The 26153-nt window shown below is 41.2% G+C and overlaps 1 protein-coding gene across 3 annotated transcripts in view; it reads left to right on the top strand.

The window, feature by feature from the left end:
• The first annotated feature begins 559 nt into the window (after positions 1-559).
• tmc4 (transmembrane channel-like 4) overlaps positions 560-26153 on the top strand; it is a 75889-nt gene continuing 50295 nt past the window's right edge. Inside the window, exons 1-2 of one of the 3 annotated variants that reach the window (XM_039741620.1) lie at positions 12135-12504; positions 14255-14387. Coding sequence is in view for 1 of the 3 variants with exons in the window: in XM_039741618.1 (XP_039597552.1) it covers positions 852-894 (43 nt within the window). In the remaining 2 variants the exon portion in view is untranslated. Of the gene's footprint in view, positions 895-12134; positions 12505-14016; positions 14388-26153 lie in introns of those variants that run through there. The other 2 variants (XM_039741618.1, XM_039741619.1) reach the window with 2 other exon arrangements.

Raw genomic sequence — 26153 nt, 5'->3', positions numbered from 1 at the left:
AATACTACTGACTGGTTACTTGTTAATAGAACAATAATCAAAATGTAACAAAGTGAAATATTAAAACATATAGCAACTTAAAAGTACTTTGTAATTCCAAAGTCTGTTACCCAGAAGGCACTGCTCCAATACTGGGTTCCTCTTAGAATTAAACCAGTTCAGCTCTGTCTGTTAAAAGATGGCCGTCCACTCAGTATTTGCCAGTGATTATGTTAGGCACCATTTCCTTTGCCTGAAAGCATCAATCATTAAGGATGATGAAGTTTACTCCTTGAACAAGCAAAGCCGACTGAGAGCAGAAAACAAACTGCGGCAAGCCCAGACACGCTGCAACTGAGTGAAGTTGGAGAGGAGGCGGACATGAATGTCATGACAATGAAACAGGTCACCACACCTCAGATCATGAAGGTCTGAAAACAATGACAACCGTAAGGTGAAAGAAATGAGAAAACTTTATTGTGCTCAAACATGCCTAACCTGTTGAGCCACTGCCGCTGTCCGATTGCTCACCGGTCAGGCAGGCTTTTGGACTTTAGACTCTGAGCTGGTGGAGTTCCCAAGCAGCCAAATAAAAAACTCAAACATTTCCTCTTGAGTTAGTACAAAACAACCAGAGTCCAGTGACATGATAGAGCAGTGGAGATCCTGAGGCTCTACAAGCATCCTGCTTCATCTAACAAACACTGTATAGCAGCTCTTGTGGTGTGACAGAAGTCAGGGTGGCAGTGGCGACAGGAGGGTGCGAAGCAAAGCCAGCACGTCCATCCAGAATCACCTAGTCAGAAAGAGACAAGTTGGTGATATGTGACCTAACATACAGCTGATATAGACGTGAGAAGAAGAGACAGCCAATGGACCGAGTGGAAACTCTGACAGGCGGCCAGCCTAGAGCAGGTAGGACGGGGACTCAGTCTCCTTCTCAGGCTGCCTGCTTATCTTCATGTTACACTGCATGTACAGTATACTGTATGGGTGTTGGTATATCTTTATGTTGCCACTTCACATAATGTTGAAACATAAATCTGTTTATATGGCATATGCGCAGTAGGGAGCCTCCATTGTCAAGGAAGGTTCTGATCGGGCGCTGAGAGACTGTGTGAGTAGTCTGAGTGTCTGGGCTTGTGAGTGTCCTGATAAAAACCAAGAGCCAGGCCTCTAATGACCCCTTGGGCACAGCAATCATCAGTATCTCTGTCCATGGAGAGAGTGTTGACCTTTTTGAGAGGTTTACTTACCTCGGCAGCGACATTCATGTCTCTGGTGACTCTTCCTATGAAGTCAGTAGATGGATTGGGAGAGCATGGGGGGTCATAAGGTCGCTGGAAATGGGTGTATGGTTCTCCCAATATTTATGCAAAAGGACGAAGGTCCAAGTCTTCCTGGTGCTTCCTGTCTTGCTATATGGTTGCGAAACATGAATGCTATCCTGTGACCTGAGACGAAGACTAGACTCCTTTGGTAATGCGTCTCTCTGGAAAATCCTTGGGTACCGTTAGTTTGACTTTGTGTAGAATGAGCAGTTGCTTATGGAGTCCCAAATGAGGCACATTGTCTGCATCGTGAGGGAGCATCAGTTATGACACTATGGCCATGTGTTGTGATTCTCTGATGGTTATCTGGCTCACAGGATCCTCATTGTTGGGGACTCGAGTGGTTGGACCAGGCCGATGGGTTGCCCACATACAGTCACACATGGCTGTGGCAGATAGAGGGTCATTTCCGGAGGGTGGGACTGGACCGCATGCCTGCCTGGGGGGTTGCCAACCAGGATCCCGTGTTGTTTTGTCATGTAGTGGGTGTGGCAACACGCTGTACCAGTGCATGCTTCCCAACTTGACTTGACTTGTAGGGTGTTTAAGCTGTTAATACTGAGTGGGCATGTAACTGAGGCAGAGGTCACACGGACATCTTTTTTCAACCAATTCTGGCCAAATGAAAGAACACCTGGTGTCACTGAATGGCAGCACTCACGGGATAAGTTAGGTTTGAGGCTATTTAGATGGGCCCTGGCATCATTCATGTTCTCCAACAACCTCCACTTTTGGCTCATTAAACATTTTGTCTCTGTTTTTGTGCAGATTTACAGCAACATGTACACTTGCCAGTGTTTTACATTTCTCATTTTTGACTTTTATTCTTCATTTTTTAATTCAGTTGTTTGTTGGGTTTTAGACTTGTAGTTAGTATTGGTGTTAGGGTGCTGGTTTGACTGCTGACTGGGAAGTCTTTGCGTGGACTTCACATAGACTCTGAATTCACCAAGTTTGTGGTTGTTTGTCAGTTCTAAAGCAGTTTTGTCACATGTCGAAGATATCTGTGGGCCTTTTGAGTGTGTGAGAGCGATGGTTCAAAGGAAATCAGACATGGAGAAATCCAGAGAAACTTATGCGTGTATGTTGCTAGTAAAATGAACGTCAAGTGCATCAACGATAGCAACAGGGGAACAGAATATACAGAAGAAGAAATAGTAAAGTTCTTAATTCATATTTGTGGGAGGTTTCCATGTGTTTTGTCTTCGTAGAGTCCTATTTAAATCTACTTTTCCCATTTTTTACTCTTTACTGTGTAGACTTTATCAGGATGCCTCAAATTCCCTAGACTTAACACTGTTTATAACTTTTCCCCACCTTCCCTTGTACATTTATAACCTCAGGCAATTACATAGAGTTAAAGGACAAAAAGGAGTTAAGTTACACATTTTAATGATGTATTATTGAAAAAATTCATAACATGATAATACTGAAGCAAAGTACATTGGCAACCATATAATCGGATAATTCTAGATGTGCATTTTCAGGAAGCACACATACTTATAGTTACTCAAATGTCTCTGGTTAGTTCATCATTTCTAGTCAGCTTTCTTTAGGACAGGCCGCATACCTGCCTCAATATGGCTACTGAGTTATGCTCCTCATTGTAGTCTCTTCATGGCCACGGTGTGTGTGTGAGAGAGAGAGGGAGGGGTAAGGCAACCAACTTTATGTATTCTCTGTCCAAATCCCTATGCCAGTAGGTCATTGTGGTGCAGAATGGCCTTTGATTCAAAACCAAACAGCCATACTTCGGACCAATGGGTGCACATATGGTATAGTGGGCCTACGGCTCAGAAAAAGGCAGCTAATTCTTAAATAAATCAATAATTGAAAGGCCGTCTTGATCTCTGTGGGTGTGCATGTGTGATGATGAGGATTCTGCTTCACGTTCCCACTTCACTTTTGGGAGCCCTTGAACCCAACACCATCGGTAATGTCACCAGATGAGCCGGACAATGAAGACATCACAACGATGCAAGGGGAACGTGCAAAGTCCAGAAGTGCTTTTATTTAAAAACATCAAAACCAAATCAGTGTCCAAAACAATGCAGTTCTTCTAAAAGTCAATAAATAAATAATCCATTAAAAACAGGGTGAAACAGTGGAGGTTAAAATCCAATAAATATTTCCATTTAAAGCGAGGTTAAAACAATAGCTGGAAGCAATCTTTTAAAAACGAGACCGGAGACTTCTTCTGCTCCCCTGCTTCTCCCATCCAGGCTATGTACCAGGGGAGTCGCCCTATCTGCAGCTGACCTTCTCTTACTTCTGCTGGTTGTCTGGTAGCTTCCTGATCTCTGACTTTGTTTGGCTGATCCAGACTGAGACTTGGGTTCCCCAGCGACCAGGGAGCTCAAGCTGGGGCTTCGACCACCCAAGCCTTCAAGTCCCGCTGCCTTCCTTGGCCTTACGCAGCGAGCCAACCGCCTTCCGATCACTCTTGCTCCTCACAAGTGCTCAGCAGGAGTGACCACTACTTCCTGCCTCCGAGTGCCGGCCAAACACTCCACTAACGGGCTCTTCTCCCAGCTGCCTGTCGATAATACTGCGATCCTACGCTCCTTGCTTGCTGCCACACTGACTCTCAGCTTCCAGCTTTCCTTTCTTCTTTCCTTCACCTCCATTCTCTTTCTCGCTTTTTATCTCTCCCCTCCACACTTGCGCTCCTACTACAAACCGGATTCTCAAAAAAGTTGGGACACTATACAAATCGTGAATAAAAACTGAATGCAATGATGTGGAGGTGCCAACTTCTAATATTTTATTCAGAATAGAACATAAATCACGGAACAAAAGTTTAAACTGAGAAAATGTATCATTTTAAGGGAAAAATATGTTGATTCAGAATTTCAACAAATCCCAAAAAAGTTGGGACAAGGCCATTTTCACCACTGTGTGGCATCTCCCCTTCTTCTTACAACACTCAACAGACGTCTGGGGACCGAGGAGACCAGTTTCTCAAGTTTAGAAATAGGAATGCTCTCCCATTCTTGTCTAACACAGGCCTCTAACTGTTCAATCGTCTTGGGCCTTCTTTGTCGCACCTTCCTCTTTATGATGCTCCAAATGTTCTCTATAGGTGAAAGATCTGGACTGCAGACTGGCCATTTCAGTACCCGGATCCTTCTCCTACGCAGCCATGATGTTGTGATTGATGCAGAATGTGGTCTGGCATTATCTTGTTGAAAAATGCAGGGTCTTCCCTGAAAGAGATGACGTCTGGATGGGAGCATATGTTGTTCTAGAACCTGAATATATTTTTCTGCATTGATGGTGCCTTTCCAGACATGCAAGCTGCCCATGCCACACGCACTCATGCAACCCCATACCATCAGAGATGCAGGCTTCTGAACTGAGCGTTGATAACAACTTGGGTTGTCCTTGTCCTCTTTGGTCCGGATGACATGGCGTCCCAGATTTCCAAAAGAACTTGAATGTGACTCGTCTGACCACAGAACAGTCTTCCATTTTGCCACACTCCATTTTAAATGATCCCTGGCCCAGTGACAACGCCTGAGCTTGTGGATCTTGCTTAGAAATGGCTTCTTCTTTGCACTGTAGAGTTTCAGCTGGCAACGGCGGATGGCACGGTGGATTGTGTTCACTGACAATGGTTTCTGGAAGTATTCCTGAGCCCATTCTGTGATTTCTTTTACAGTAGCATTCCTGTTTGTGGTGCAGTGTCGTTTAAGGGCCCGGAGATCACGGGCATCCAGTATGGTTTTACGGCCTTGACCCTTACGCACAGAGATTGTTCCAGATTCTCTGAATCTTCGGATGATGTTATGCACAGTTGATGATGATAGATGCAAAGTCTTTGCAATTTTTCGCTGGGTAACACCTTTCTGATATTGCTCCACTATCTTTCTGCGCAACATTGTGGGAATTGGTGATCCTCTACCCATCTTGGCTTCTGAGAGACACTGCCACTCTGAGAAGCTCTTTTTATACCCAATCATGTTGCCAATTGACCTAATTAGTGTTTATTGGTCTTCCAGCTCTTCGTTATGCTCAAATTTACTTTTTCCAGCCTCTTATTGCTACTTGTCCCAACTTTTTTGGGATTTGTTGACACCGTGAAATTTTGAATCAACATATTTTTCCTTTAAAATGATACATTTACTCGGATTAAACGTTTGATCTGTCATCTACGTTCTATTACAAATAAAATATTGACATTTGCCATCTCCACATTATTGCATTCAGTTTTTATTCACAATTTGTTTAGTGTCCCAACTTTTTTGGAATCCGGTTTGTTTATATATAAAGGGGACGTGGCACAGGTGTGATGATTAGCAGCTCCTGGCATCAATTATGGATGTAGATGAATCCTCACCTGTGCACTTAAGTGAGGAAAAGGCCACAGCACGTCGCATCTGGGAACCACTCTGGCCACACTACCATGCCCCCTCTATAAGCGGCAAGTGCGGCAATTACTTAATTAAACTGGGCTTTTATTTTGAGCCGCGGACCCTCTTTACCACAGCATGCTCGCAGGAGGTTGGTGAGATAATTGAGGCGAGATGCACCTGCGCGTGAGGGTGCAGTCTGTTTTGATTGCTTCATCAGCCTTCTGTGGTGTGTGATTGAGGCGCTGCGCACACAGAGGCATATAAGGGGGAGAGGGCACAAGGAGAGGAGAAGATTGGAAAGAAGAACAAAAGAAAAAAGAGAAGGTTAAGAAAACAATGGAGATAATGTGGAAGGAGGAGAAAGCCAGTGCAAGTGAGCAAACAAGAGAGGGAGAAGGCAGGCGGCTGGGAGGAAGTCACTTCGGCTGAGCAACATAGGAGCTGGAGTGACTGAGGCACTGCTTGATTGGAGTGAGTGACTCCGCATAAGGCTGGGAGAAAGGCAGCTGGAGCTGTAGGGTATTGAAGGCTCAGTGAGGCATCCAGCTGGTGGTGCCATGGACCACAGGGGTGTGAGCCTGACAGCAGGAGTCAAAGGCTTGGCGGGTTACCTTGCATTAACCTCAGAAATTGCAGGGGTCTGAGCCTTGGAGCAAGCATAAAGGGTTGGCTGAGCTGTCGATTAGACATCTCTTTGGGTGCTAGGTCTCACTTGGGGTAAGCTATGCAGACAGCCATTTTAAGGCGAAGCATCAGGGTCTCGTTTTTAAAGAGAAGCTAGGGATTTTAACCTCGCTTTTAATGGATCTATTTATTTGACTGGTTTTAATCTCCACCAGCATGTTTGTTTTTATGGATTATCTATTTATTTAACATACTATACGTATTGAACGCGGTTTGTTTTTGACTGTTTTTAATAAAAGCACTTTTATACACTTACCCCTTGCTCTGTGTGAGTGTCCTCATCTGCTGGCTCACCCCTCAGGTACATTATAGGTTCAAGAGGCTCCCAGGGTCAACTGGGACTGTGGATACCATTTGTTTAGCTGACGCTTACCAGCTACTGTAGCTTTATGACCTTCATGCGGGGTCTGGTTTGTTACAAATCAAAGCATTGCTGTTCTCCTCAATTAAATCCTGAAACATTAATATTACATTTGTCTATCTTACAAATAAAGACATACAAAATATTTATCTACTTATATAGAAAAGATCATTCCACCACACCATGTAAAACTTAACCAGGAGCAACAGAGAATGTTCAGGAAATATAAAATCATTTATAAAAAAAAACTTTTGAGATAAGCATACGTGATCTTTGTTGTCGGGGAAAGGTAAGAAAAGTATCAGGTGAAGAGAAGAAGCTGCATTTGTGGATCTGAAGAAGGCATCCAACAGCGTGCAATGAGAGGTGGCAAGGTGGGCAATGCGAAAGTTAGATACGCATGAATGGCTACTGTCTGCAGTGATGTTCATTTATGAAGAAGCACAAATGGTGGTCAGCCCAGCAGATGGAGATACTGAAAGTTCTGAGGTGAATGTAGGGCTGCACCAGAAATGTGTTCCGAGTCCGTTGCTTTTCATGATACTGATTGATGTGGTGACCAGAGAAATGAAATATTACCATGAGAGCTCTTGTGCAAAAAGTGAAACAACTGAAGGAGAAGATTCTGAAATGGGGTGCTAGTTTGGAAGTCAAAACCTCAAGCTAAATGAAGGGAAGACTAAGGCAATGGTGGAAGGCAAAGGGGCAGAAAGCCTGGAAGAAGTGGGTGTATGGCCATGTGGTGTGTGTGTGGTGGAGATGTTGGGAGAAACTCAATTCAAATCACACAGGTTATTAGAAGTGAATTCATAAAAGATGTAGTGGTGTGAAGGGAAGTCCAGAGGCAGTAAGTGCAACCTTTGTTTGGAGAGCAGAATGCCGATGTTGTAAGCATAAATTATATATTGGAGACAAAGTTGTTTTGGGGAAAGTAGGAAGGTTCTGCTCTCTGGATGACATACTGAGTGGTGACAGGGGTGCTTGGAAGAAACTCTGAGAGCTGCCCAACATTCAGACTCCTAAACGAGTCTTTCTCATATTGAAGGGTAAAGTTTAGGAAAGCTGTGTGAGGACTTGTATGGGAGTGAGACATAGCAGGCAAAGGTGGAACACATCTGGAAAGAAAAGAGATGAGAATGATGATGTGGACATGTGGAGTGTCTTGGAGTGAGAGGAGGTTAAGAGGAAGACTTAGTGTGAAAACAATACGTGTTGTGCTGAGAAGAAACAGGCTATGGTGGTTTAGGCAACTGGAGCAGAAGGCAGTGAGGATGACTAAATAAAGAGGTGGATGGGATGAGGCAAAGAGAGAGTCCAAAGAAGATGTGGTATAGTTAGATGATATGAAAAAAGAATGACTCCATTGGCGTCAGCAGTGGAAGGGCAGAGAGTGGAGGGTAAAGATTTAGGGGGAAATTGGCCAGCCTGGGTAAACCTGAAACATGGCCATTAAAGTGGTGATGACAATGATGGCTATTATTATGATATCCTATGTAGACAGCTGCCAAAAGAAAGTGTCAGTACTGCAGATGTTGGGTGAGAGCAGTACTTCATACACTGACATTTGTGTGAATGAAAAGGCTTTCTAAATCTTAAACAAGGATGATAAACTGTTAATGCACTGGAGCGACCCCTCTGGTTAACTACTGTAGTGCTGCTCTTTTTAAGTGACTGACCAGTCCTGATACAAAATAAAATGTAATAAAACACTATATGGTCCACTGGGGATGAAGGAAGGAAGGAAGGAAGGAAGGAAGGAAGAAGGGAAGGTAGGTAGGTAGGTAGGTAGGTAGGTTGGTTGGTTCGTTGGTTCGTTCGTTTGCTCGTATCTATCTATCTATCTATCTATCTATCTACAGATATGCATGTAGTCTTAGACAAAGAATTATTCCATCATAAAGCAATGAAGCTGGCTTACAGACTACATGACACATGAGTAAAAATGATTCCAAAATCACAACAGTGGAACTGCACATTGACCAGAACTGGGATAGTCATGTATTCATAGGGGTCATTTTTAGGGCTGACAATCCAGGAAGCTTGGAGCACGGCTAAATGTAGTGAAGGGTCAGATTTATAAAACCCACAAAAAGAGGCTTGAAATATATGTATGCAATTTTCCACGCATCATAAAAATAAATCTTGACAGTATAACGTGTACAGTCAAAGTAAAAAGTATGTGAACTCTTTGAAATTATCTGGTTTACTGCATGAATTGGTCATGAAAAGTGACCTGATCTTCATCTAAGTCACAGGTACTGCATATGCACAATGAGCTTAAGCCAATGACACACACAAATATTCTACTCTTTCATGTCTTTATTTTACAAATGCATTCAATGTTCACAGTGGTAGTGGAAACAGTAAGTGAACCTTGCGATTTAATAACTGGTTGACCCTCCTTTGGCAGCAATGACCTCAACCAGGCGCTTCCTGTAACTGCAGATCAGACCTGCAGAAGCTCTAATAACAACAACATTTATTTATATAACACTTTTTCCTACAAACATTGTAGCTCAGAGTGCTTTACAGGATGTCAAAGAGAAAATTACAAGAAAAAAAAAGCAAACCAAAAAAGCACCTGCTGTTGGTGCGGTCAGCGGTTAGCGCAGCACGGGACTCGGTGTGTCTAGTGGGAGGCTGCACTGCCAGTCAATGAACAGCAGCAGCATCATCATTGCATATGTATGAGCTTCATTAGCATAGTCCATATCTTGTTGTTATGGAGTGGCATCCATGTAGGTTTTGAGCATACACATTTAAAAGTTAATTTCATGACAGAGGATTTAATTTTGTTTAGTTGGAAGAATCCTGATCCACCTCTCATAAGGCCCAATGGGAGAGTGATGTCTTAATTATGTTAAATTGGAAAAAATATAGAATTCCCTCTTTAAGGAATGGTTCAAGGATTATTTAGAATTTGGCAAGAATTCATTAATTATAAAATACAGGTGCTTGCCAGGCTTTTGCTTGACCTTTGCTGTTGTATTAATGAATATGAGGGGCTTTTTTGCCATATAGCAGAGAGGGGGAAGAAGTCTTGTGTGTTTCTTTTAGTTTAATTTTTTTTGCATGTTTTGTGCAATTTTTTTTTAACACAAAGGTTGTACCACTGTTATCCATTACCTCAAGAGCATCGACCCAATGGAACATTCCTCTCTAGGAAAGACTGGGTCGTGCTTAACCGAGCTAGGCCAAAGGTGGGCCAAACAAGGGACAACCTATTTAGATGGGGCCACACAACAAGCGCTGAATGTTCCTGTGGTGAGCCGACCCAAACAATGGACCACATTCTCCATGAATGTCCCCTAGGCCCTACATGCACCGATGAAGATCTTAAGGATGCTAAAGATGCAGCTCTTACCTGGATACGGCAGTAGTGTGATAAGATATGATGATGATTATCTATTATTTGCTTGAGAAGTATTTTGATAGCGGTACTGAGGTAGAAAAGCTGGTATTGATACTGAAGTCAACATTTAATAATAATAATAATAATTCATTTTATTTATAAGGCACTTTACATTAGTAGTAAATCTCAAAGTGCTACATAAAAATATTTAACAAAGACAAAACAAGATAAAAACAGAGATAAAACAACAATAATTAGTAGCATTCTTGTTAATATGCTTTCCTAAATAAAAAAGTCTTCAACTGTTTTTTAAAACAGCCCACAATCTGCTGTGTTCTCAAGTTCTCTGGTAGGGCATTCCAGAGCGGTGGAGCAGCAACTGCAAAGGCTTGGCCACCCATTGAACGAAGTTTGGTCATAGGGGGGTGAAGGCAGTAGGTATTTGCAAAATGGAGGTTTCTTGTAGTAGATTGTAATATAAGGAGTTCCTTAAGATATTGTGGACTATTTCCATAAATACACTGGTGAGTGAGCAAACAGAGATTGTATTGAATACGGAGGTGAATAGGGAGCCAATGAAGTGACCGAAGGATTGGTGAAATATGCTCATATTTCCGCACCCTCATCAGGATCCTTGCAGCATTATTTTGAATTTGTTGGAGCTTTTGAAGGCTCTTGTTGGATATCGCGATGAGGAGTGCATTACAATAATCCAGCCTGGAGGAGACAAAGGCATGAACCAGCTTTTCAGTATGACAAAGGGAGAGGCCGGGACAGAGTTTGGCTATATTTCGGAGATGAAAGAATGCAATTTTACAGAGGTGGTGGACATGTGTATCAAATGACAGATTTTAGTACCAATCCAGCATTACATGAGTGCATCTTTGACTGTATTTTATGTTATCTGTAAACATTTTGATTACTTAAATAACCAGAATTGTAAATGCTAAAATAAAGGAAGTGGGTGCAGAATTGACTCTTAACAAATATTTAAAAACAGTGTGGTATAGCGTGTCCACAGCGCTGTCAGTAAGGGCCAGTTTTTAAATAGATAATCACCGCACTCGCGGCGGTTTCATGAGGGGGCGTAGTGGTTGTAGCAAGCCGCGGGGCGATCTGCGGTGTGGGCGTTTCCACCGAGCGTATAGGTGAGGAACTGCCCACATCCGTGATTGTTCCCGTGGCTAATGTGCTCCAGCTGCTATGGCCTCTCACTGTTTAAAAGAAGCGCGAGTCGGTTGGGAAAGGGATCTGAAAAGAATGAGAAAAAGAAAAGAGAAAAAGAGAGGACAGAGGTTACATGGGAGCGAGAGAGAGACACACGGAGTGTGGAGAGCGCGGCGAGCAGTCGTGGGCAGCTGCGAGGGCCTGGGTGTTAGGCCTACACCCAGGGGTTGTAGTTGATGTTGCTCCCGCTGAGCGAGCAGGTAGCGGGAGTGACCAGGGTAAGGCGACTGGCCGCAGAAGACCGGAAAGGCAGCGGTAGTCGGGAGGCTTGGTGGTGGAGTTCCCAACGTGAGCGACCTGGCCGTTGGTGGAAACCAAGTCTCGAGGCTGGGATGAGTGCCAGACCGAAGCCAGGGATCGGGAGGTCTCCAGTCTCGTGCGTGAGTTGAAGAGGGCAGCTGCAGAGAGCATCTCGCCTGTTACAAAGCCCAACTGGGAGAAGCAGGTGAGACGCTAACAGAATAGAAGCACCAGGCTTGTCATTGTTGTGTTTTTGAAACACTGCTTCCTGTTGGATGTTTTAACCTCGATTTTTAAAGGATTGTTCTATTTGTTTTTTAAACCTCCACATTTTTTTTTTATTGGATTATTTATTTGGACATTGAATAAACTGCACTTTATGAACACTTTGTTTTTGATGGACTGTTTTTAATAAAAGCACTATGCACTTTTTTTGAACCATCCCCTTGCTCAGTTGTTATTGCCTCCACTGACTAGCTCACTCGGTGACATTATCGACAGTGTTGGGTTCAAAGGCTTCCAAATATCAGATGGGAGCGTGGAGCCGAACCCACATCGTCACAAACAGTAAATAAAAATATTGGATATAAATCCAGAATGTGTGCATGGTCTGAGAGCTGAAATGTAATCTTATGAGAAAGTCAGCCCAGATGGAAGTGTCTCTGTCCACAAGCAGACAATTTTAATCAGTCAGCAATGGCAGCCAGTCACATACTCGATGGTCCTACTGTGTTGATTCTCTGAGCTTCCATGGTTATTTTTCACTTAAAACAATGCACTTCAAAAGCCTGGGATTGTCATTTTTGGGGTTGTAGTTATGTGACGTTTTCTTGCTTTTAATTAATGCTTAGATTTTTCAACAGAAAGCCAAAACTTTGACAGTCTGATCTAGTGGAAGCTTTGAGCAGTTTGTTTGACCAAGCATCTGTTAAGAGGATCGAGCGGGTTGGTTCAGTGGGACCTGCTGTGGGGTTTGTGAGTAAAGCTTATTTGCTACTGAGTTCTTCCATTAATGTATCCCCAGAAAATGAAAAATTTTCAGACAATAAATGTGATCCACAAAGTCGATGCCATCAAATAATTCAGTTCTGCTTTTGAGCTTTTGTGTCTCAAAGTATGAACATGCAGTATCAGGACCTTGAACATTCTTTCTGCTATGATCATAAATATACACTGAAATAATATTTTTGATCATTTCATTTGATTTTTACATATTTTGTTGGTGCTGAATTACAAAATGAAAACCATTTTTCTCCATCACAGAGCATTTTTTTTAACAAAACATACTTTTTATCTTTTAATTATAGCTTTTTTGTGTTGTTTGTGCACTATCATCACTTTAATATATTGTACTGGAGAAAGTAAAGCGAATCAGTGTTATACTATGGTTGGCCGTATTAGATTCTGACCACTAGATTCCATGCAGAGGTGGGCTGTCTGAAGAACCCTTTGGACATAATGTCTCACTGTCTACTGTGAAACATAGACATTAATTGAAAAGAAAGCTATGGAAGGAATTAACTTGTCTCTCTGGACTCGAAGAACTGAGCATGGGAATATCAAATCAGTTTTGATGAAATACACAAGAAGATGTCATGAGATCAAGAAGGCAAGAACAAATTATGAACATACAAGCTTGAAAAACCACTCAAATAACACCTTTAGGAAATAACAGTTTAGTGATGACTTATAAGAATACCTTTCAAGTGTTAGATCTTGTAGGTATAGCGAGGGGGATGTAGACTAACAATGCTACAGGGTGCCGTCCATTAAGTTATTGCTGATAAATCAGTTTCTGAGTTGTAAGATGAAAATGCTAACTATAGACCAAATAAACAGGAAAGATATATTAAATAATTCACTGGAATCTTGGATCAAACCATAAATGCTCAGATGCAATGTAACTAAGTCTAGTTGTTGGGCGCACTTCTTGATGTAGACTTCTGGACTGGAGTGTACCATTTAGAGCAACAAAGGTCAAATAAAGCTTCTGCACTGCAGCAAAGGTACACATAAACAAAATTGTCTTCAGTTTTTCTCTAAACCCCACTTTAGCCAATATAGCTAAGCAATCTTTAACATTGATGGACTCAACGGCATCACAAAATGGACCATATTGTGTTACGTATGTGAAACAAATTGAAGGAGCCCCTTTAGAATTGGAGCAGTCCTACAGTGGTAGAAATCTGTGTATCAGATCTGTGCTCAAACCAGTCCTGCCCTGAGAAGTAAAGGTGTGTAGCTTAATGGCTTCTGATATTTGTTGGAACTGGACTGTCTTTAGTAGCATACAAAAGGAACAAAAAGTAGTTTATCTGTAATGTGATTCCTATCTTATCAAAAGGCATTATGGGGTAAGAGATGTTGTAGAAAATCCTATCAAAGATATCTACAAAGGAATCCACCAGAATCGCCCAAGGTCCAGGTGACTGCAGATCACTGGAATGAAGAGTCAGGGAGGGTTTTTGATCCACCACAAGCCCTCAAGTTCAGTCCTGGAGGGCCAGAGTGGCTGCAGTTTTTTGTTCTTGACCAATTGTTTAAGCACAAATTGATAACAGAACTTGTTATTTCATTTTTGCCTTTCATTCTATCATGTCAGGTCACTCTTAAATTGCTGATTTTCCTTTCTGAAGATATCATCAAAATACTTTGTGGCTCAGAATTGATTAGTATTTCTCAGTTCTTCCATTTTTTCACTTCCATTTCTTTCTAAATATATTAGAGAGATATGTCATGGCCAACGCACAGATGAACATGAAACCAAGATAGAGGCTGATCTGCTGGTTCCTGCAACAATTCCATCTCATTTTTAATTGGCAGTTGGTCAAGAAAAACCCAAGACGCAATCAAAACCAGTAAGTGCAGCTGTAATGACTAAAATTAGCAATTATGAGGTAGGAATCAAGCAGGTTCACTAAACAGAAGCATGAAAATGGTGCTTGAGGCATCTTGTTGATGTGCAAGTTAAATTGTTTATTAAGTTGTGGCTTGGCATGGTTTATAAGAGCCACAACTACAACTTGCACTACCCACCCTTAGCCCCATCACTTTTCCACATCTATAATTTTCCACTGGATTCTTCCTCCAATTTCCTATTTTCACACATTTTCTTGTTTCCTCCTGTTTTATTTTTTTGTTTTTTGTTTTTTTTTATTTCCGGCTAATTTCTTTGTCTTCCAAACTTTATTGTTTTCAAGTTAATGTTCTATGGCTTCTCAAAGAACTTGGATTAATTGTGAGTATTTTGTAACTTAGTAAATATTCTATTTTTAAAACATCAGGTGTTCAGTGCTATTGCAAGATTTCATCCATCCATCCATCTATCTTGATAGATAGATAGATAGATAGATAGATAGATAGATAGATAGATAGATAGATAGATAGATAGATAGATAGATAGATAGATAGATAGATAGATAGATAGATAGATAGATAGATCATTATTTGTCCCCAAGGAGAAGCAATGGCTGACAATGCTGTGGCTGTAAAACTACAGAGGTACTTTGTGGAAGTTCCCTAGGGTGAATTTGGGACTTGTTTGCATTCGTAACACGGTTGTTGTTGTTGAAACTATTGATGAGCTTCTTTGGCTGAATGGCTTTTTCTGATTCCTGATGAACGTAGGGGCTTCATTGATCAACAATGGGGCCAAGACATAGGCTTAGGCCTACTGTGTCCCAAAACTGGGCAGAACAGGTTCTGGAAATAATTAAATAAATATACTGCTCAAAAGAATTAAAGGAACACTTTTTAATCAGAGTATAGCATAAAGTCAATGAAACTTATGGGATATTAATCTGGTCAGTTAAGTAGCAGAGGGGGTTGGTAATCAGTTTCAGCTGCTGTGGTGTTAATGAAATTAACAACAGATGCACTAGAGGGGCAACAATGAGATGACCCCCAAAACAGGAATGGTTTAACAGGTGGAGGCCACTGACATTTTTCCCTCCTCATCTTTTCTGACTGTTTCTTCACTAGTTTTGCATTTGGCTACAGTCAGTGTCACTACTGGTAGCACGAGGTGATACCTGGACCCTACAGAGGTTGCACAGGTAGTCCAACTTCTCCAGGATGGCACATCAATACGTGTCATTGCCAGAAGGTTTGCTGTGTCTCCCTGCACAGTCTCAAGGGCATGGAGGAGATTCTAGGAGACAAGCAGTTACTCTAGGAGAGCTGGAGAGGGCCATAGAAGGTCCATAACCCATCAGCAGGACCAGTATCTGCTCCTTTGGGCAAGGAGGAACAGGATGAGCACTGCCAGAGCCCTACAAAATGACCTCCAGCAGGCCACTGGTGTGAATGTCTCTGACCAAACAATCAGAAACAGACTTCATGAGGGTTGCCTGAGGTCCCAAATGTCTACTGCACCCTGTGCTCACTGCACAGCACCGGGAGCTCAATTGGCATTTGCCATAGAATACCAGAATTGGCAGGTCCACCACTGGCGTCCTGTGCTTTTCACAGATGAGAGCAGGTTCACCCTGAGTATATGTGAAAGACGTGAAAGGGTCAGGAGAAGCCGTGGAGAATATTATGCTGCCTGTAACATCGTTTAGCATGACTGGTTTGGTGGTGGGTCAGTGATGATCTTGGAGGCATATCCATGGAGCGACTCACAGACCTCTACAGGCTAGACAACGGCATCTTGACTGCCATTAGGTGACTGCCATTACTGGTGCAGTAGGTCCTGGTTTCCTCCTAATGCACGACAATGCCCGGCCTCATGTGGCAAGAGTATGCAGGCAGTACCTGGAGGATGAAGGAATTGAAACAATTGAATGGCCTTCACGATCCCCTGACTTAAACCCAATAGAACATCTGTGGGACATTATGTTTCGGTCCATTAGGCGCCGCCAGGTTGCTCCTCAGACTGTACAACAGCTCAGGGATGCCCTCATACAGATCTGGGAGGAAATGCCACAAGACACCATCCGTCGTCTCATTAGGAGCATGCCCTGACGTTGTCAAGCATGCATACAAGCTCGTGGGGGCCACACAAGATACTGAAAAGCATTTTGAGTAGCAGAAATTAAGTTTTTGAAAAAATGGACTAGCCTGCCACATCTTCATTTCACTCTGATTTTAGGGTGTCTACACAGTTGAGCCCTCTGTAGGCAGAAAACTTTTATTTCCATTAAAAGACTTGGCATCCTTTTGTTCCTAAGACATTGCCCTGTCGTTATTTGTATAGATATCCAACTTCATATTGAGATCTGATGTATCTAATGTGTTTCTTTAAAGTGTTCCTTTAATTTTTGTGAGCAGTGTATATTAAATGGACTTCATAATGGTACCGGTGATGCTATTGTTTGCCCCACTGCCTTTCGGCTCTAGTGTCCTGGTTTTGAATTCAGGCTGTTTAGACTGTTCAGGGTTCTTTCCTTATCTGTCTGGGGTTTCTTCTGGGTATTCTGGTTTCTTGCTCACCTATCTTGCCCTTCTTATTGTCTTCAAGACAAAGAATCACTGCTGATTGCCATTCCCTTGTCCCCTTTGGATATTAACCAACGAAGCCCCCTTGGAGAACCGCCACCACAGGTCAGAGCAGAGCTATTTTGTTTGCTTAAACTGTCCACAGCGACCCATCATGCAACACTTTGCAAAGAATAAGGATCCTTTCCCATTAAGTATAATGGTGATTCATGACTCTGTGTGACCCAAAAAGCAGGCAACCTATAGTTTAACACGTCCGTATTAGGTTGAGTGGTGCTTCTAAAGTCATCAAGCATGAGTGCGTCCCTCGTGTTAGTGGGATAGGCTCCAGACCTGTACACTTCTGAATTGAATTTTCCAGGTTTGAAAACGCTACATTATTTTGGGTTGTCATAATAGTAGCCCTGCCATGGACTGGATTTTTCTTGTGTCATGCCCAGCAGTACTGAAATAAGCCCTAGTTATGCACAACCCTAAATCAGAGAAAGTATGTTTACAAAATTGACCTTTCAGAAACAGTGCCAGACAGTGTTTGTCTAAGTCGGAATTTGCTCATGGCGTTAATGACCGAATCCAAGCTATTGTTGGAATGTGGGTCATCGATAAACAAATGCCCGCAAACAAAGAAGAGTCAAAGCAGAGCAGTTAATTGAAACTGAAAGTCCACAAGATGCAAGGGGGCAAAAATATCAATGGAGCTCAAGAAAATGTGACTGCAGCAGCTGAAGAAAGGTGGACCATTATAAGATTACTTTTTTTATGTGCTGCTAAGTTTACATAAAAGAGTTGGACAGAAGCAAACAACCTGCCACACTGGACTGAGGAGCGTGGGCCAAGTGTAGAGCTGGTGTTTCCATGTGATTTTATCAAAATCGTAGACCTACAATGGCCAGTTAGATGACTACACTTTCATACGTGTTCATTTCCCAGCGTGGTCTCTTGTCTATGAGGGTTTTTTTTCCAGTGCCCAAGCCATGATAGTGCATTGAAATTACTGACACTGATAATGAATAGAGGCATTTGTTTACAGATTACACATTTGTTTCAGGGTGGCGCAGTGGTAATGGTGCTGCCTTGCAGTAAGGAGTCCTGGGTTTGCTTCCCGGGTCCTCCCTGTGTGGAGTTTGCATGTTCTCCCCGTGGATTTCCTCCCACAGTCCAAAGACATGCAGGTTGGGTGCATTGGAGATCCTAAATTGTCCTGCGGTGGGCTGGCGCCCTGCCCAGGGTTTGTTTCCTGCCCTGTGTTGGCTGGGATTGGCTCTAGCAGAACCCTATGTTAGGATATAGTTGGGTGGATGGACATTTGTTTCACTCCTGTGTTGCTTATCTGCACATGTTTGTCATGACCGCTATTGAAGTGTTTTTCTTGCTGTTGCATTTCTTAGCACAGTGGTTTAAGTGTTCAATTTGATTCACCAGTTAAAATGCCATCAGTACTCCACACTGAAATTTGCACTCCGGTTTCTTTTATAATCTGTAGTTAGGAGGGGTGAGCAGTGCTTTAAGGTGGCCTATGCCTGCATCAGTACTGCATCTTCTTCATAGCTTGATCTGCTGTTTTGCAATTACCACATCAGCTTTTTTAAACCATTTTTATCTCGTGTTTCAGCTGGCCAATAGATGATTAAATACTTTCACATTTATCAGTCCATAACTCTTGATCTTAAAATAGCAGCCATGTCTTTCTGATGTAACAATGTTGTTACAGGATGTTTCCCATGTTACACACTACAACTATATGTTTTCACTGCAGCATCTCCATTTATTAAAAGCCTGTAGCACACCAACACATGGCAATGCAGCACACACCATAAGTATGCAACTTCTTTCAAACCCTCCAGCCCCTCAATCACAGTCCTGGAGGGCCGCAGTGGCTGCAGGTTTTTGTTCTAATGAGTTGCTTAATTAGAAAGCAATTCTTGCCAATAATTTAATTTCATGGCTTGTTGGTGCTTTAACTCTGCTATGTCCACTCATTCTCATTCTAGATTTTCTTCCCCTTTCTAATGATATCATCCAAATGATTTGAATGCTAAAATGGAGGAGTAATTCTCAGTCCTTCCCTTTTTTCTCTTCATTCTATTTCTTCAGTCAATTTCATTAAACCAATAGTGCATGATAAATACACACAGAGGTATAAATGGTAATAAGCTAAACGGAGAAATGCTGCTCTCTTTTGTCATTTGCATATTATTGCTAATTAAGAGCAATTTAAAAACCAAGACTACAGCTATTTAAGACTAAAATAAGCAATAAGGGTTCAAAATCATAAAGAGCGAGACAACTAAAGTGAAGCAGAAGTGTTACTTGAGCAATAAGTGCTTCTCATTAAGCAATTGGGTCAGAGCAAAAACCTGCAGCCACTGCGGCCCTCCAGGACCGCGATTGAGGACCCCTGCCCCAGCCGATACACTGGGGTAGAGTGACCCTGGACTGGCATGGCAGAGAGCTTCTGCCTATAACTGCACAAGGATCCAGGAATTTAATTTACACAGCAAACAGAAAGCCTTTTTATCAAGAATTCCATGCAAGAGCTCCCTACAAAGTACAAATTAGCTGCAGCAAGGACATTATATGCTAATATGCAATGTCTGTAAATTCATCACACTGCGAGTTTCCACATTTTTTTTGTTATGCAACATTGAATCACAGGGCATTACATTTTGGCCACTTTACAGAGATTTTTTTCCAGTTTGAAATTAAAGTCTTTTTCCTGTTGATCAGCACTTTGAAATTAAAGTATAGTTTTCTATTGATAAGTGTTAAAAAAACAAGGTAAACCCTCTGTGATTCAATGTTGTATAACAATAAAATGTGAAAACTTCCAAGGGGGTAAGTCATTTTTACTGTACTGTATTCACATAAAATGAAGAATGAGGAAGTAAGGTGACCGTGAAGGACGGGCCTATGACTAACTCTCTGACCTATGTCTGAACAAGCTTCAAGTCTCTGTATGGTGTCCACACATTACACTCTTTACATTTAACTCTCCATGTTGTATATTCTTGAAAGGTTTCAAAAGTAACTTTACCCAATAATGAATGTGGTCCATCCTATGAAGAAGCTCAGCTTGATCCAAATATACTATTTAAGAATATCATATAATTTCCCCTTGGGATTAATAAAGTATCTATCTATCTATCTATCTATCTATCTATCTATCTATCTATCTATCTATCTATCTATCTATCTATCTATCATTATGTAATTTAGCCTTTCATATCTGCCTACATACTGTATCTATTTGTTTGTGACTGGTGGACATACCTGGTATGTCATACCAGAGCAAGGGTGTAGAAATTGATGGGGTATCAATAATCCCATTTAATATGTTAGTATGTGTAACAAAAGAAAAAAGGATGCACTGTGGCAAAACTTGTCAGGGGCACCTATTTTGAATATCTTTTGTATCTGTTGGAAGTTTTACACCCTAAAGAATACATTAGTTTAATTTATTTTTGAAATATAGTTATGGTTTTGATTTTTGATTTAGGTCATTCTAACATTGCCATTTTGACGGTGCTATTGTTTGATGCTTCTAAAACTGTCCTGGAGTGTCATTGCCTATCAGTCATGGCAGAACAGGATAAAAGGTCATGTAAGGGGTATTCCACCTCATCTGATTACAAGGATTCCAAAACCCTTCAAACCCTTTTGAAAAAGTTCTTTGTTTTGCTTTTCTGGTTTTTGAACTCTCTGCCCTCCTTCTGACTTTGATTTTGTCTCATGATTCTTAGCTTGGTTCTGATATTTGTTCTCTTGGTTCTGTCCCTTGCTTAATTTTTTTGACAATGCCTTAGTCTTTCAGTCTCCCTCTGAAATCTTGTGCACAACTGAAAAGACTGCTGACCCCAAATCAGCTTGAACACCATTTTTGGATGGTTTCTCTGTGTGATTTTTGCACAGGAGCTTACTGACTCTTAACTCCTGATCTTGAAGTAACTACAACCTTACTGGGTAGTCTGGTTTTATGGTGTCTAGACCGCATCTATCTATCTATCTATCTATCTATCTATCTATCTATCTATCTATCTATCTATCTATCTATCTATCTATCTATCTATCTATCTATCTACCTAAAATACAAAATACCCAATAATATATATGTAAACATGGTACAAATAGGCATTCATTAATGTATTTTTCGTGATTAGTTACTTAAGGCTTCTTCCTAATTGTACTAACATAAGTAAATTCGGTGTCTAAGTACAGTATGTTGAGGAAGGGGCAGCTGGTAACAGAGAAGAGCAGAATGTCCACTTGTCATTCAGTCTCCTCTAGTCATTACAAGTCACATTTTAACTTTACACTTCAACTTAGTAAAGGGCAGAGGGCACCCTCAGGCCATCACTAAAACCAAAATGATGGCAAGGTGGCAAAAATACTAACAATAAAAGATTCCCTTGAACAAACGTTAAGACAGGGAGAAGCAGTGAGAGTGTTTTATCGTGAAAGCATCGATGAAGGGTACTTTAGCCTCCTAGGTTCTTTTTTATTGGTGAACAAAATGAAATGCCCCTATACTGTTCCTTAGCTTATTAACCTTGTTTTACATCTACACCGTGCAATACTTACCTCTGGATACCTTAACAATGGAAGGTCATCTCACTGGCAGGACCCCAGATCACAGTCTGCTCTCAGTTTACCACCACTTAGAACAATAGAACATCAGAACAATCTAGAAGAGAAGAGGCCATTCAGCCCAAGAAATCTTGCCAGTCCTATCCACTTAATTCTTTTAAAAAAATATCAAGTCTAGTTTTGAAGGTCCCTAAAGTCTTACTGTCTACCACACTACTTTGTCACTTATTCCAAGTGTCTATCGTTCTTTGTGTAAAGAAAAATTTCCTAATGTTTGTGTGAAATTTACCCTTAACAACATTCCAACTGTGTCCTCGTGTTCTTGATGAACTAATTTTAAAATAACAGTCTCGATCCACTGTACTAATTCCCTTCATAATTTTAAACACTTCAATCATGTCACCTCTTAATCTTCTTTTACTTAAACTATATAGGCTCAGCTCTTTTAATCTTTCTTTATAACTCAACCCCTGTAGCCCTGAAATCAGCCTAGTCGCTCTTCTCTGGACCTTCTCCAGTGCTGCTATGTCCTTTTTGTAGCCTGGAGACCAAAACTGCACACAGAACTCCAGATGAGGCCTCACCAGTGCGTTATAAAGATTGAGCAGAACCGCACACATCAGGGCGCTATATAACCTGACATTATTTTAGTCTTCCTTAATGGTTTCTGAACACTGTCTGGCAGTTGATAGCGTAGAGTCCACTGTGACTCCTAAATCCCTCTCATGAGGTGTACTTTCAATTTTCAGACTACCCATTGTGTATTCAAGCCTAACATTTTTACTTCCTACGTGCAACATTTTACATTTACTATCATTAATTTTTATCTGCCATAAATCTGGCCAAGCCTGTATGCTATCTAAATCCCTCTGTAATGATTCTATGGATTCCAGGTTATCTGCAAATCCACCTAATTTGGCATCATCTGTAAACTTAACTGGCTGGTTACTTACAGTATATTCCTTTTTTTTTTTATTTTTTATTTTTATTAATTTTATTACAATCCATACAAAGCAATCACGTTTTTACAAAAAGAAAAATTGAGTTAAGAACAGATCGGTTCAGGAATGGTTACTTATATTCCTAATCAAATCATTTATATATATTTAAAATAGCAGCAGCAGTCCCTGTGGAACAGCACTCTTAACCTCAGCCAGTTCTGATGAGGTTCTTCGCACCACAAACCTCTGCTTCCTGCATTTGAGCCAATTCTGCACGCATTTACAAACAACAACCTTGAACTCCCACTTCTTTTAATTTGATGCCCAACCTCTCATGTGGCACCTTATCAAATGCTTTCTGAAAGTCCAGATAAATAATATCATAAGCTCCACTTTGATCGTATCCTTTTGTTGCCTCCTCACAGAATTCCAGCATGTTAGTAAAACACGACCTCCCTCTTCTGAGCCCACGCTGATTGTTCAGTAAAACTCCTGTTCTTGCCATGTGTTGCTCAATCTTATCCTTAATAATTCCTTCCATTAATTTTCCTGTGATGCATGTTAAACTTACTGGCCTATAGTTGCTTGGATCTGCCCGGTTACCCTTTATATATAAAAGGATAATATTTGCCATTTTCCAGTTCTTTGGAATTTCCCCAGTGTGAAGTGACTTCTAAAAATATGTGTTAAGGGTTTCTATCTGTACTCACTAACCTCCTTAAGAACTTGAGGGTAAATATTATCTGGTGCTGGTGATTTGTTTGATTTCAGCCTATTTTATCTAAGCAGTAAGAACACAAGAATTTTGACAAATAAGAGGAGACCATTTAGTCCATCAAGCCCGTTTGTTTAGCTAATAGCTAAGCTTTCCCAATATCTCATCCAGATTTTTCTTAAAGGTTGTCACAGTCCCACAACTCTTTGCGTAAAGTGCTTCCTGGCTTCAGTTTTAAATGCACTTCCCCTTCATTCCACTGATGTCCTTGAGTATGTAATTCACCGTTAAGCCGGAAGTATGTTGCTGGATCAGTACTTCTCCCTCTACAATTTCCAAAGCACTCAGTTCCTCTTTAGTAGTCCCATTTACTGCTGGGAGGTTATCTACTCCTTCAAATGTGAAGACCTCAGAAAAATGTGAGTTTAGAGCATTTGCTGTTTCACTGTTATGGCGTTATTTCAGTGCCACTATTCTGAGCGCACGTAAAAAAATATTGCAAGTGCAAGTGTTGCATTTTGAGGAGAAATTTATTTTGAGCGTACAAAAGCTGAATTTGAGTGAACAAAATTCATTGCTGCGTGCAAAAATGTATTTCAGTGTTTGCGCTTATCCATATACACACACACAATAGCACCCCCTCTCGCTCAGTTTTTTCATTTGCGCTTGCTCGCAATGTGTTGCTTGCGCTCACAACATTCTCTGCTGCAAGCGCTCAACTCTCTGTACACCGTTATAAGTGTGCCACAAAACCAACCAATCACAGACTTGGTTTCAAAAATTCTGATTGGCTCTTACGGTCTCCAATCAGCTCGCTAGCTGCTGCATTCCGGAAACAGTCCGAAATGTAGCTAAATCCAGCTAAACTCAATTAAACCCCAATTTGCGGATAATATCTTTAATTATTTTATTTTAAAATATATTATTTGTTAAGACTATCGGTGTAGTATAATGTAGTTGCATACTGTGGTGTAGTATTATTGGAGCCATTATTTGATTCTGCCATCTCTTCTTTGGCTGCAGAGTAAATCAAAACTCCCTCTATCTGCAAGAAGCGAGGCTGAGTGGACAGTGTTTCCGGTGTCCGGAATGCAGCAGCTAGCGAGCTGATTGGAGACCGTAAGAGCCAATCAGAATTTTTGAAACCAAGTCTGTGATTGGTTGGTTTTGTGGCACACTTATAACGGTGTACAGAGAGTTGAGCGCTCGCAGCAGAGAATGTTGTGAGCGCTAGCAACACATTGCGAGCAAGCGCAAATGAAAAACTGAGCGAGAGGGGGTGCTATTGTGTGTGTGTATATGGATAAGCGCAAACACTGAAATACATTTTTTGCACGCAGCAATGAATTTTGTTCACTCAAATTCAGCTTTTGTACGCTCAAAATAAATTTCTCTTCAAAATGCAACACTTGCACTTGCAATCTTTTTTTACGTGTGCTCAGAATAGTGGCACTGAAATAACGCCATACACTGTCCGTGTTTAATCCCCCTTTACTGTTCCTGATACGCTTAACTTCCTCCTTGACTGTACTTTTATTACTAAAATACTGAACAAATGTCTTTGGGTCACCTTTAGCAGAATTTTAGTATGGAAACTTGTGTATGTAGCATTCCGTGCAAATGTCAGGATTGATGAAAGAAACTTTGATGAGAGAATTTGCGCACATTCATAACAACTCTGATTTATCTGTATGCAACATTTTGAAGAAACTTTGAAGTGATAACACCCTTGATAAAGTAAGGAGATGCAGCCAAACCAGCTAAATAACAACTCACGCTCATAATAATAAATATCACAGAGCCATTATTAGAATGTGCATTGGTGTAACAAACATATTAAAGTTCAAAAGTGACAAATATGATATACACGCTATTGTAGCTCCGTTTTAAAAGGGCCAATGCTGCTAGTTACACTGAAGAACTTTTTTTGGTTTTCGCCAGCTGATATAGACTACCTGTTGCTACTTCTCAGGGAACTGGCCGACAGGTCAAAAGTGTCTTAGCCTAGCTTCACTTCATAAAGCTTGCAGTGCTGCTGGAAGCCATTAACTGATTAGTGAGGTGCTACATTCAATTTTGATTGGTGTGGGTGTACTTACATAAAAGAAAATATGTTTTTGCCAAAATAAAAAGTACATTTCCTCCCGTGACCAGTTTTCCTTAAGTAACTGAAACACTTTATTGCACTCATATTACAATAGGGGCACCTAGCGATAATGAAGCAGCTTTTGCTAACCATAAGCAGTTACATTCCAGTAACACACAAGTCATCTGTGATGCCAAGATGAGACTGACAAAACGTCATGGTTTGGTAGACATGATGGTGCTGTACGTGAATGCTGGCTTGTTGGTAAGGTATCTTTCTGAACTCTCATTGTTTCATGTAGCCTGCACTATTCACTTAACATCAATCACGTCATTAAATGTGCCAGGCGATCGTGGATATCTGCTGCTGCCTTATGCCTTTCCAACCCCCAGAACACAGAAGAGAGACACACTGTCATGCCAGTATGATCTTGGTGCACTCAGCTACAAAGCACAGCAAGAATGCATTAGGCGGGAGGAGGCTGTTCTACCAGCCAATGAAGGTCTGCTGCCTCGTGATTGATTAAGTAGGAAGTTCATTTGCATAGTCCATTTATGGTAACTTCAGGGAGTCAATCGGGTAGAGCTTGAGGTGTGTTCACATACTGTATGCACTTTTACAAGATGATTATGATTTATATAGGTAAACTGCATAGATATGTGTTTACACCAGGTTTAATAAATCTGTTTTTTTTGGTGTAAACATATTATAATGATTGAATCCATGCATAGTTTTATAAATAAGACCCCTAGTCCTTACTAAAAATCTGTTAATGTGTACTTGAGTCAGAACAATAGAGAGCTCACTGGGTAGAACAAGGTTCCTAGTACTGTATGTGTAAAAAAATTAGAATCAGATG

The sequence above is a fragment of the Polypterus senegalus genome, chromosome 18 (genome assembly GCF_016835505.1).
Source record: "Polypterus senegalus isolate Bchr_013 chromosome 18, ASM1683550v1, whole genome shotgun sequence".
Taxonomy (NCBI): Eukaryota; Metazoa; Chordata; class Cladistia; order Polypteriformes; family Polypteridae; genus Polypterus; species Polypterus senegalus.
This window is presented reverse-complemented; position numbering and strand designations above follow the sequence as displayed.